Source organism: Camelus dromedarius, chromosome 4, assembly GCF_036321535.1.
Source record: "Camelus dromedarius isolate mCamDro1 chromosome 4, mCamDro1.pat, whole genome shotgun sequence".
Taxonomy (NCBI): Eukaryota; Metazoa; Chordata; class Mammalia; order Artiodactyla; family Camelidae; genus Camelus; species Camelus dromedarius.
Genome location: NC_087439.1, coordinates 22,464,375 through 22,476,933, shown reverse-complemented (window position 1 = coordinate 22,476,933; position 12,559 = coordinate 22,464,375). Strand labels below are relative to the sequence as shown.

General features: G+C 35.3%; 1 protein-coding gene across 4 annotated transcripts in view; it reads left to right on the top strand.

Moving 5' to 3' along the window:
• The window catches only part of LRP1B (LDL receptor related protein 1B), a 1,592,931-nt gene that overhangs the window by 1,051,635 nt on the left and 528,737 nt on the right, over positions 1-12,559 (top strand). For all 4 annotated transcript variants that reach the window (XM_064484732.1, XM_031451350.2, XM_064484731.1 and 1 more), the window contains 2 exons: positions 1,600-1,728; positions 3,093-3,320. In XM_064484732.1, the coding sequence (XP_064340802.1) occupies positions 1,600-1,728; positions 3,093-3,320 (357 nt within the window). The remainder of the gene's footprint in view (positions 1-1,599; positions 1,729-3,092; positions 3,321-12,559) is intronic.

Sequence of the window (12,559 nt, the reverse complement as noted above, 5' to 3'; positions counted from 1 at the left end):
AAATCCAAGTGCCTGTCGTGGAGCTGTCATGGATTACGCTTTTAACTTCCTTGAGAGGAATAGCATCTCCTATGTCAATGTTTTTAAATAATTTTCTCCTTCTCCTTCCTTCTCCTCTCTTTTCCTCCTCTGTATTTTTTTTCTGTTTTTCTCCTTCTTCCTCATCCTCTTGTTTTTTTTCAAGTATTGAAAACTTGGAGTTTTTTTTTCTGGGCACCACAGCTAAGTAACCCTACTCCAGAGAGCTGTTTTCAGCAGCACCTCTTCATTTCTCCTCATTTTCTGCAGCACCTTTCCTCCTGAGTAACCATCTCATCCCCTCTCTTGGCTCTCTAACTTGCAATTCCTTAGAGACTCCAGTTATACTGCACGAAGTTAAAAGGGAAGAGAGCAGAATAGGTGGCCCTTATACCGTGTGACAGAGGGATGTGCACACCTAAGGAGTCTCTCAGCTTGACCTTACTCCATTTTCTAATAGTTTTTGTTCCTAATTGATTTGCTTAGGGAAATGTTTCTGCGCCTTTAATTTTCTTTTATTTATTTCTTAAATCAAACATCTTAGGGGGAGGGTGCCAAAGACTGCCAAAAGCCACGTTGAGTATTTATCGAATTCAGTTAATTTCTCATATCCTCTACAATTTTATTATAACTTATTGACTTTTATTATCTGTGCTTTAAAACTCTACAAGACGATATTACTACACTGAGCAATAGATTCCCTTGTTAGGAAGACATTATTAGTTGAAAACTAAAATATCGCTGGTGGGATCAGAAGGTGGAACTCTTTTTCTGCCTTCAGTTGACTAGCATGGTTCTAAAGAATTTATCCTACTAGATAGGCTCTATACAAATAAGATTTAAGGGATCAGCTTGATCAACTGAGATTAAAAATCTTATCCAAAAAGGCTTGATGACAGAACAAGAAAAACAAAAGAATGAGAGGATGATATTGGAATTGCACAATTTAATATTTCGTTTTCAATTTGAATATGTCATAAGTTATTCATGCAATGGACTGTATGGTAAGTATGAGTATGCGGAGCAAACTTTAGCCATGGAGTAAGTTAATGCAGGGAAAAAAAAATAAGTAGATGCCTGTATAAGGAAGGGAGACATTTTTTCACATAAGCCTCTGATTTGAAAAAGAAGAAATGGCGTGAAAGGATAGATAGTATATGCAATAGCAGTTTCTTGGGGAAGCCTTCAGAGTGGTGTGCTAAGGCAAGAGAGGGATCTGTACCATATGCTAGGAAAGTAATGACATCATCGGAACTCCCAAGGCCGCGCTGTGGTCTACTTGAGTTTATTTCACACTAAGTTTAATAATTATTCCTGATTGTTTCTCAGACGAAATCCTTAATAGAATGCGTATCATTCACCTTAGAAGAAATCGAGGGAGTTATCTTAGAGGAGAAAAAGTGTTTTTATTCATGTAATTACAGCATACTATTGTCTGTTACTGTCCTATGACTCACTCGAGGGGTGTGCTCTGTAGGAGACTTCGCTTTGACTCATGAAGTGAATGACCCTTGTCAGCCTCAGAGGTTCCCTAAGACATTCTTCGTTCTTCACTGTCACTCTCTCACTGTGTAATTCCAGCTCGCAATCCCTGTGCAGCTAATGAGGGCAGAGGCCCCTGCTCCCACATGTGTCTGATCAATCACCACAGCGCCGCTTGTGCGTGCCCCCACCTGATGAAGCTCTCCTCAAACAAGAAGACCTGCTACGGTAAGTTTCTTCTGAAGTCCACACTGAATTCTCCCGAGTTGTATTCGCATTCTGATTTTCCTCAAAGGAAAGCAGAAGCAGCTTTGCATGCCCTTAAAAGCATTTGAGGTGGTGCTATTTTCAGACTCTGTCGATGATTCATCTGCTTTTGGGGAGGCTGACAAATTCTTTAAATATGCAATATGCTGCACTTCGCTATTTAGTACCTGATTCACCCATTTTTCTTGCTCCTTGCTTATTTGGTGTATCAGAATTTATCTCTACAAAACAGGCAGATTAGTAAGAGAAAGTGCATTATCAGAAAATGATGATGTAGGTAACCTTCATAACAAAGAGGTATTTAACAGCTTTAATCTCCTCCTGCTCTTCTAAAGTTACTTTAGCATCATTTTGTAGAGGATTATCAACTTGAAAGGAGAAAATATGAGGTAAAATATAGAACTTAGGAAGATTTGTAAAAAAAAAAAAAAACATTTAGACAGCACATTTAAACTAAAAAACGATAAAAAAAAAATCTGTGAACAAATACCAGACTGTGGGTTTTTTTGTTTTTTGTTTTTGTTTTCAGTAGTTCTTATTTGCATAGGAATTACTTTTAAGGGCAAAAAAGAATGTAATCATGGAGTCTTAACGCAGGAATTTAGGCACATGTGGCTTTAATTAATTTTATACCATCATAGCGTATCTAAAATATCAATAATAACCCCAAAGAGAAAAACAGAAGATAGAATATTTGTGCCTTCTGTTTCTATTAAATCTACTTATATTTCACAAACTCAATGCAAGAAAGGTGTCTAAGGAAGTAAAAATGATTGGATGCCTCACAATGTTGGTTACTATGGATTCACAAACATTTACAATACAGCATGCTTTAACGTAATTTGAACCCTAGTTTTGATAGGGAAAACATGAACATGATTTTTTAAAGCGATGTTTTAATCTCATTTTATTCAAAGATAATGTAGAATGTTCTTAGATTCTTTCAAAAAGCGTTTAATGCATTGCAATATTGTTACAATTATATACAGAAAACATTATGACTGACAGTTGTAGAGTTCATGTCTTTTACCAAGTTTGTTTGAAATTCTAAGATCAAATCAATTACTGATAAGTTCTTGTCATTTCTAACTAAAAAGAAAAACAACGATGACTTAAGGATTGAACCTGTTTTACATCTGTTACTATTAAGCACTTTAATGTAAAAATAGATAAATCATTTCTGCGTTCATGTTTCCATCAGATCTTGGTTATGACTTTGTAGTGTTAAAAATCTATCAAATCATCAACAAGAAGTATCTTAGAACTTATAGACTGCTTCAAACTTGCCAAGCTTATAAAGAAAAACATTTCTATTTCTTTTCTAGAAATGAAAAAATTTCTTCTTTATGCAAGGCGTTCTGAAATCAGAGGAGTGGATATTGACAATCCGTACTTTAACTTTATCACCGCCTTCACAGTCCCTGATATTGATGACGTTACCGTGATAGACTTTGATGCATCTGAAGAACGTTTATACTGGACAGATATTAAAACACAAACCATTAAACGGGCTTTCATTAATGGAACTGGGTTAGAAACTGTTATTTCAAGAGGTAAAAGATTTGCACTTTACTACTTAGAAAATGTTTGCTATTCAATTTGTAATAATCACATCTCTTTTATATTTTTTTTCTATTATCCAATTCTGTTGTTAATTGAAAGTTGGAATTGATTATTCAGAGATTTAATGATACGCTATAGCCTAACAATTGTAGAATGCTGTAATTATGTTGGACACAGTAATCTGATAACTAGAAATTTAGTTTCACAACAAGAAAAATATCAGAATGGGTCTTAAAATTTACAGGTTTCTAAATAAACAGATTTGAAGACGCCTTTTTGCTGTTGGAGCAATAGTTACATTTGCAAAGGGAAAATATAGGATACTGGTAAAGACTGGTTTCACCCTCTGATTCAAGCTTATTAAGCTACTTTTGCAGATATTTTTATGGAATTAGAATAAACAAATAAGAGAGGAAACCTGTTCCTATCCATCTCCTAACCCAGCAGGTTGAATCACAGGTTTTCAGTAAATGTTGTTGAATTAACCACTTAAAAAAAAAAATGCCTTTACCCAAAGAAGAAAATATAGCTGAAAATGAGATATACATTTAAATGCAGTGGTTCAGCTCTGAAAATTTAGCATTGAATTATCCCAATTTTTGCTTAACTGTTGATATATTTTGATTTCTGGGTCAGTTATTGTTGTGTTGAATGAATGCTCATTGAGCACTTGCTGTTGGCCATGACTGCAAAATGAAACAGGGTAGTTTTCTTTCAGTTTCATGCCCCTTAAGCACAACAGAGTGATTTGAAGGAGGGTAGAGGAGAGGGTAACGATCTGTATAGATAGGTCAAACTACTCTGCGTTGAATCAGACCTTAGTGGAGCAATGACCCACCTCTTGATGAAAGCAATAAGAGGTGCAGGTTTTAAATTCACAGTGTTTTTTGAGAATTTCCACACATACTACTAGAAGACTGGCTTCAGTACCAATGGTAGACCTGAGAGTATTTGAGCCCTCAGTTACTCTCGTATTTATGCTCTTTACCCATCTCAGGATGGTACTGCTAAAGCAACTTGAGTGAATTATAAGCTTGTTCAAATATTTGTTTTAAACTTTCTGTAAGAGAAGAGCCTTTCTAAAAAAGCTGATGCAAGGATTTCCAATTTGTGCAGGATTTTTTTTTTTACAGGAACAAGGGGAAAATGGTTTGATAATCATTGGTAGATTTGATTTTAAAGAAATGTCTGGTTAATGATCATGAAAAATCTTGAGGGAACAGCTAAAGGACCTAAGGTGCCTCCCAAGACTGACAGTCAGTTTGGCAGTCTTCTCACAAGAAATTTATCAAAATCTAATAGAACATTGTTCACATACTTCATCATGAATGTGAAATACTTCCTAAAGGTTCTGTGAATTGTATAAAGTAAAAGATGTTCTATCTCAAAAAATCAAGGGACAATTTTTTTTCTCTCTAATTATAGATTGGTAACTAGTAGTAATTTGATGAGTTCATCTTTGAGAAAATCGCAAAGACTTATTTCCACTTAGGAGATTTTATTTATAATTATTAACCAGACATTGAGCAATCATATTTTCTCACTGATAATACATATACTCATTAGGCTCAATAATTATTAACTCAGTCATTTTGACAAGTATTGGAATACTTTCTATGTGATGAGAAACTGAAGGAGGGCCAGGATACGCTGAAGAGCATGAAGTACAGAATGAGAGTGGTGTGCTATACATGCTGATAGAGCTAAAAAAAAAAAAAAAATAGAAGCCAAATCATGCCAGCCTTTATAGGATAAGTTATTGATTTTTATGTTAATACTAAAAATTATGGGGACCAAGGAAATGTTTTAAGGAGAGTACAACTGCATTTGCCTTTGTTTTTTGTTTTTTTCCTTGTTCAAGGAACTTTATTTTTTTTATATATAAACATTTCTTTTTTGAGTTATAGTCATTTTACAATGTTGTGTCAAATTCCAGTGTAGAGCACAATGTTTCAGTTATACATGAACATACATATATTCATTGTCACATTCTCTTTCACTGTGAGCCACCCCAAGATCCTGTATATATTTCCCTGTGCTACACAGTACAATCTTGTTTAGCTATTCTACATTTTGAAATCCCAGTCCCTTCCCATGCTTTGCCTTTGGAAAAGATCATTCTAGCTGTTATGTTTAGTAGAGAAAATGAAGTGGTCTGGCTTGGAGGGTGGAGGAGCAGTGGACTCTGGGAGACACGGCTGCTAGAGTAGTTTTAGTAAGAGGTGATAGAAGCCTGGACTAGAGTGGAAACAGTAGAGATAGTGAAATGTGGAAAGATCGTTGAGATATCAGAGTAAAACTATGAAATAACTCAATTGCGTATGAAGGTTGAGGACTAGGCATTGTCAAGGACAGTGCCTTAATTCCTGGCTCCCCCACAGGTCAAGTGGTGTTGCTTTTCCCTTTCTTCCAGAGTGGAACCCTGTTAGACACTTTCCATTAATGTCTTTAATTTCATTCATATCTTTCCATTAACTATTATTTAATTTCATTAATATCTTTAAATTAATAGAAGAACTTGTGACCAACTTTCTAGTTGGTCATCAAGGTATCTCAAACTCATCAAGGTATCTCAAACCCTGCCAGTCAGTGTACTTTATTTTATCCTTTCATCTCCTAGGGTCCTTGTAAATGATGGCCTTTCTCTTGCTTCTGACACTGTTGGCCTCTGAGTTTTCTCACTTCATTGTCCTCCATCAACTGGACTTGTTCTTGAGAAACTCTTTCTTTCCTTATCTTCCTTAGTGCAAGTCTAACGGGAAATCACCTTCAAAAATCAGGCCCCAAATCTATCTATTACCCCTACCAGTTCCCATGTTTTCTTCTCAGTTGAACTATTTTCTAGGAGAACACTGAGGCTCTTGGTGCCAAGCCTGAAGCATGAAGGCGAGTGGAAATAGTTTGCCTGCCTTGTCATTCTCCTTACCCTACAACAGTAAGCTGTTCTCATTGTATGTATTGTCCACATGAGCTATTTATTACAGTGGCTTGTAGCAGGTACACTTCATTAAGGGATAAATTCTAATATATGACTCTAGGCACATTCATTGTACACATTAATAATTTATAGTATAAATTAATATATATCTTTCACAATAACCAAAAGATAATTTTATTCTAAGAACGAAATGAACAACTGTAACAATTCATGGCAAATGTTCTTGCCAGTGGCCTGCATCCCTAGGCTCTGGTGGTAATTAATTCTTATACCTGAATCATTGCTTGGTCCTAATATTTTTCAATTATTTATGCTCTCAGGTTTATTTTTCTGGCAAGTTGAATAACATTAGTTGTCATTAATGTGACAAATACCATTATCTCGTTTAATCTTTGAAAATCTATTATTAAGAATTATTTCTATTCTGCAGGGAAGACAACTTAAGTTCACCTAAGCTGAAACTCTGCCTCAAAACCAAAGTGAGCAAGTGATGGAGACAAATTCACACTTAGGGCTATATATTTACAGCGCCTGTCATCCTTATTGCCCTAAGATAAGAGGACATGGGACTTCATCCCACAGTGTCGTCCTGTTGAGATAGTCCCACAAGCTCAGCTGCCCCTCCTGAGAACTCATATACTGCCCAGCGTCACACCTCACTGGATAAAAGGTCTCCCCCCAGAACCCTAAAGTATTGCTTGCGATTAACAGAGTAAGACATCAATATGCCTTAAAGCTCCTAATGTAAGCCAGGAGTAAGATAGTTGAGCTTTCGCACTTCTGTCTGTCCTTATTTTATTTTACCTACCATTTAGTCCTTGGAGGTAAGTGTCGCTTTCTGCTTTTAAATATGAGGAAGCATTTTGTTCAGGTTTGCCACGCTAGGCAATAGCAAAGCTTTGTTTCATCCAAGTATGGATTCAGGCCTTTTGACTCCAAAGCTATGATCTTTTCCCTTCAGTGTACCTTTCTTTTACACATAGGGAGCCTCAGCAAGGTGGAGAGCAGCTGTGCTGTAGCAGTCAGCATACTCTGCAGAGTCACCTCGCAGAGCTCAGGTGAAGGGGGGGTTATTTTATTGATTATTATGAAATGTAAGGAAAACCTTTTAGAGATATGTTGGCAACTTTATGAAACTCCAGGTCACCATCAATAGAATCTCATTTTTTTAATTGGAAAAGACCCCTGCTGTATTTGATTATTCTAGGACAAAGTATAAATTGTTCATCTTAGGAAAAGTAAGAACTCAGCTTTGGGCAAGTACTGTTGCTTGAGAAAAGTAATTTTTTAGTACTGAAGTCGTCTGTGATCTGAATGGACTAGACTGTTAGGTTAAGCAGAAGGTAAAATGGATGTAAGAAAAATGGATATCAACTAGAAGTTTATCTGTGGATTTCTGTAAAGAACATTTTCTTATATGGTAGGAAGTTATAAGAGTATGTGCTTTTTGAACTGCAAAAATATAAACTATTTTAAGTGCAGAACTTTTGATGACGTAGCTGCTATATAAAACTCAGTTATCAATGATACTTTGAATCTAATTGGACCTATTTCAGAGTAGATTTCCATTATTATTTAAAATTGTTACCCACTTCTGCCAACAATTACTTTGTCAGTGAGTACTGACGATTCATTCATTCCCTCTGTTTTGTAAGTACCATGTTTAATTGTACCCAGCAATAAAAATGCTTAGAAAATAAAATCTATTGTGAAAATTGGTCCAGAGAGAACGTAAGAATTGAAAACAGGTCATTTTTCACTGATAGAAGTTTTCATTCATAGATTTTGGAAACAGGCCTTGAATTAAAGTAGAAAGTTTGGACAGGGAACACCTGTTGTTTTTGCCTGTTTTTGAATAGAATGTTCAATTTTCATTTTCATCCAAGAAACCTTTTCGTGGAGTGTGTCAACATTTGTGATTTAAAAAAAAGAGAGAAAGAGAGGAAGAAAGAAAGAAAGGAAGAAGGGAAGGAAGAAAGGAAAAGAAAGAAAGAAAAAGAAAGAAAGAAAGAGAGAAAGAGAGAAAAGAAAAAAAATAAAGGCAAAAATGATACCTATAAATGCCATTCCATTGAGAACTGTGTATCTATAGTAATGGGAGCTGAATGAGCAACGCTTCCTGTGTACATTCTCTATCTTTTAGTTGCAAGGATAGAAATGCTGTTTTAGTTTATTCCGTGTGCTTTTTTCCCCCATACCTTATTCTGGATTCTGTATCTGGGATACTGCATGAGTGGGGAGGTAGCAGTTATTTAACTAAGACAATCTGTAACCTCAAAGAGCTTCATATCTGGTGAAAGAGTGAAATGTAATCAACTAACGGAAGTATAAGGCTCAGTGAAATCAGGAATTTAATAAGATACAAGTTGAGATTCTATTGATGGTGGCCTGGAATTTCATAAAGTTGCCAGCATAACTCTAAAACCTTACTTCTCAGAAAATTAGCACAAGGAGTCCTGAGTTCTTACCTGGGATTACTGAAGTTCTCACTTAGATGGGAGTAGTCAGATGAGGCTTTGGGGGGAAATGGTAGCAAGATTAGTCTAGGTTGAGCTATCAGTAGAAACGATCTGGACACGTGTATAAAGAGGAGCAAGTAGTGAGGGGTAGCTAGGCCTTGTAGAAAAATAAACTAGAAGTTTAATATGATGGCAGATCACAAAGGGTCTTACACCACAGGAGCTGTTTTTTGTATTTTTTTTTTTTTTCTCCTCAAGGCAGTGGAAAGCCACTGAAGACTTTCACAGCTGGGTATAGGTCATTCAACATCTTTTGATGATAAATCAGGCATAAACCTGGTAGTTAGATTGAAAAAGTAAGAAATTATAGACAGGGCTACAATTAGAAAGTTATAGAAATATTCCAAATCTGAAGCAAAAATTAGGCTGGAACAAGAGAGTTACAGAAGGTGACAGACACCAAGGGTAGATGTAGGAGTAACTGAACCTGATGAATGAAAGAGATGTTGACCAGATAACTGGAAAGATATTGGAGACACTGACCCAGATGAAAATAAAAGAAGGAGGCTTACTTCAGACTTTTTTCAAAATCAACAGTGAGTTGTTTATCTAAGATAGGAATAATTATAGGCTTAGGACATTAAGAAATACAAAGATTGTAAAAAAGCCATAATTCTATTCCTATGTTCTCTAGAAAGAAATAGATGTGGGATACATACATATGTTTTAAAAGTGACAAAACCAAGACCCTGGTAGACACTAAGTTATTCATTTTTTTTTAGTGTTATACCCACTATTTTATTTTATTAATTTTTTTTATTAATTTATAGTCAGTTTATAATGTTGTGTCATCATTTTCCTTCTTTTTTAATTGAAGTACAGTTGGTGTACAGCATAATGTCCCAGTCGTGCATATACATACATATCTTCATTTTCATATTCTTTTTCATTAAAGGTTGTTACAAGATATTGGATATAGTTCCCCGTGCTATACAGAAGAAACTTGTTTTTATCTATTTTTATGTATGTTTATATATATATATATATATATATATATATATACACACACACACACATATATATATATTTCACTTTCTGGCTACTGTGAATAATGCTATGAACATAGGTGTACAGATATCTCTTTGAGACTCTGCTTTCAATTATTTTGGTTGTATACCCAGTGGTGGAATGTCTGGATCATATGGTAATTCTATTTTTAATTTTTTGAGGAACTGCTATACTGTTTCCCACAAAGGCTACATCAGCAGTATACAGTGAGTTCCAATTTCTTCATATTCCTGCCAATATTTGTTATTTTCTGATTTTAGTTAGTTAGTTTGTTCATTTTCTATAGTAACTATCCTAATGGGTGTGAGGTGGTATCTGTTTGTGGTTATCGTTTGCATTTCCTAGTGATTAGTGATGTTGAACATCTTTCCATGTTTTTGTTGACCATTTCTGAATCTGCTTTGGAGACATGGCTATTGAGTCCTTTGCCCATTTTTAAATCTAATTTTTTGTTGTTGTTGAGATATAATTTGAAAGATAATATTGAGTACAAATTCCACGTTTAGATTTATTTCTCTCAACCCTTTTCTGATATTATTTCACTGTCTTTTCACATCTCTTATTGCTGTTGAGAATCTCTATGTTTGGCTAATTGTTATTCTTTCTTGCAGTCTTTTCTCTCTAGATGCTTTTAACGTTATTCTTTTTTTTTTTTTTTTCTCATGACAGTGTTTTTATTTAGCCACCTGGAATGTGTTGTACCTCCTTTTGGGTCATGTCTTTCATCAGCCCAGGGAGTAAATAATCTTCAGCTATTATCTCTGACCATTTTTTCTAACCCAGTCTCTCTATTCCTTCCTTTAGAAACTATGACTAGATGTGCTAGATTATTCATTCTAGCCTCCAGCTCACTTAATCTTTTTGTTTCTCTGAGCTAGCTCTGGCTAACCTCCTTCAATTTGTCTTACAGTTCACTAGTTTAACTGTGTCTAACCTGCTGGTCAGTCCATCTCATGAATTATTATATTTTTTATATTCTCAAGTTATTTTTGCTTCTCATTTATATATTCCAAGAAGATTTTAACAAATAAATTATTGCACCTTGCTTATTTTTTCAAAGTGTATTTTTCTCTTTAAAATATTTCACTCATTTTTCTTTATCTTATACCCAATAAAACCATGTAAGCTTTGGAGATTTAAATCTGTTACTTATTTTTCTCTTTATTCTTGCTCTTATGTCTCATTTCTTTGTGTGTGTTTTGATTTTTTTGTTCTGATCTATTGTAAGAATGAACTCAGTCTATGGAAGTTTAGACATAAAGCTGATAACTAGAAACTCCAAACTAGTGGACAGAAAAAGAGTAAGGATAGAGAGTGAGAACTGAGTGTGTGTTCAGATATTTACTCCTGAAAATAAACATGAGGACCTCACCTATAAGAGTTTTAGCTCAGCTCACGTATCCTTAAAATTATAGATTGTGCATATCATGCATTTATTCATCAATTCATTAAAAACATTTAGTTTGAAGACAATGCTGTCTATGTTTGGTGGAGGCAGCTATGAAGATAAGTTATCAAGGAACCCACCTTCAAGAAATATATGTGAAAGTAGTCATTTGTTAGCAAACAATTATTGTACAAGGTGGAAAGGGATTGATCAGGTATAGTTCTGTTGAGTTAGGTAGATAGAGAAAATCTTCAGGGCTGGGATATATAGGAGAACTGATTAAGCTTTTGTAGTTGAAGGGTGCTGTTCCCCATCAGCTGGCCTACTTTGCATAAGACTTTGATAAGTGAAGATGTGTTAGGCTATGAGGTCCAGATAATTCCATATAGGTTGGAAAGATCAGGGTAAGTCTGGAAATCTGAAAACAGCAATATAACTGAAGTGTAAGATAATGGGTTAAAAATAGTGAAAAAGTGGAAAAGGTAGTTATATTCAGATTATATAGAGAGCCAGCGTAAGGAATTTAGACATCATTTTCTGAGTGGTTGGAAGCAATCAAATACCTTGGGGCAATCAAAGGTCATGATCCAGAGCTCCTTAGTCAGAAAAACTTGGCAGCAACTAAATCATTTGCTTAAAAGAGGAAAATGACTGTAAGCTATGCAATATTAAAGACAGAAATAGATTTGAGAGAACATGGAGCATAGAATTGACAAAGACTGGCTAGGTATTTACAGCTTACATGTGTCTATGCTTTCCAAGTTAAGAGTGCCATGTATTCTCTTGGCCATATGATTAGGAGTCAATCAGAAATAAGTAAAAGATTTTGAGCAGCAGGGACAGCTGGGGTAAAAAAAACAAACCACCTTTGGAACACATGTATTTGAGAGCAAATAAAAACTTGTTTTATTTTTGCCAAAACCAAGCAATTCAGGGTAAAAATACAGAAAATATTAAGTCCTTGGATTGCCGAAGTATCAACCCTGAATGAAGCTGCAAAAACACACATCATCTAATGCAATATTCACAACAATCCTATGTATTACCTCTAATTAGCCTCGTTTTCCCAGTAAGAAAAGAGGACGAAATCTAAGTGACTTGATTAGAGACAAAAAAATAGGCACCCAACCTAGAAGGTGAAGCCAAATCTCATTACTGTTTCTCAGCAGCCAATTAAGTGCAGAGGGTAAAGGAGGAAGAGTAAGTATCCTGGGTGAGGCAAAGGCATGACTGCGGTGGCAGGTTTAGCTTCCCAGAGGTGGTGTGTGACTTTTTCTTCTCAAGGAAGGAGGGAGCTGGATGAGAATAACTAAAAGTAAAAAAGAAATTCCAAGTGTTGGGTTGAGAAATGCAGTTCACATTCAACATTTGCCAACA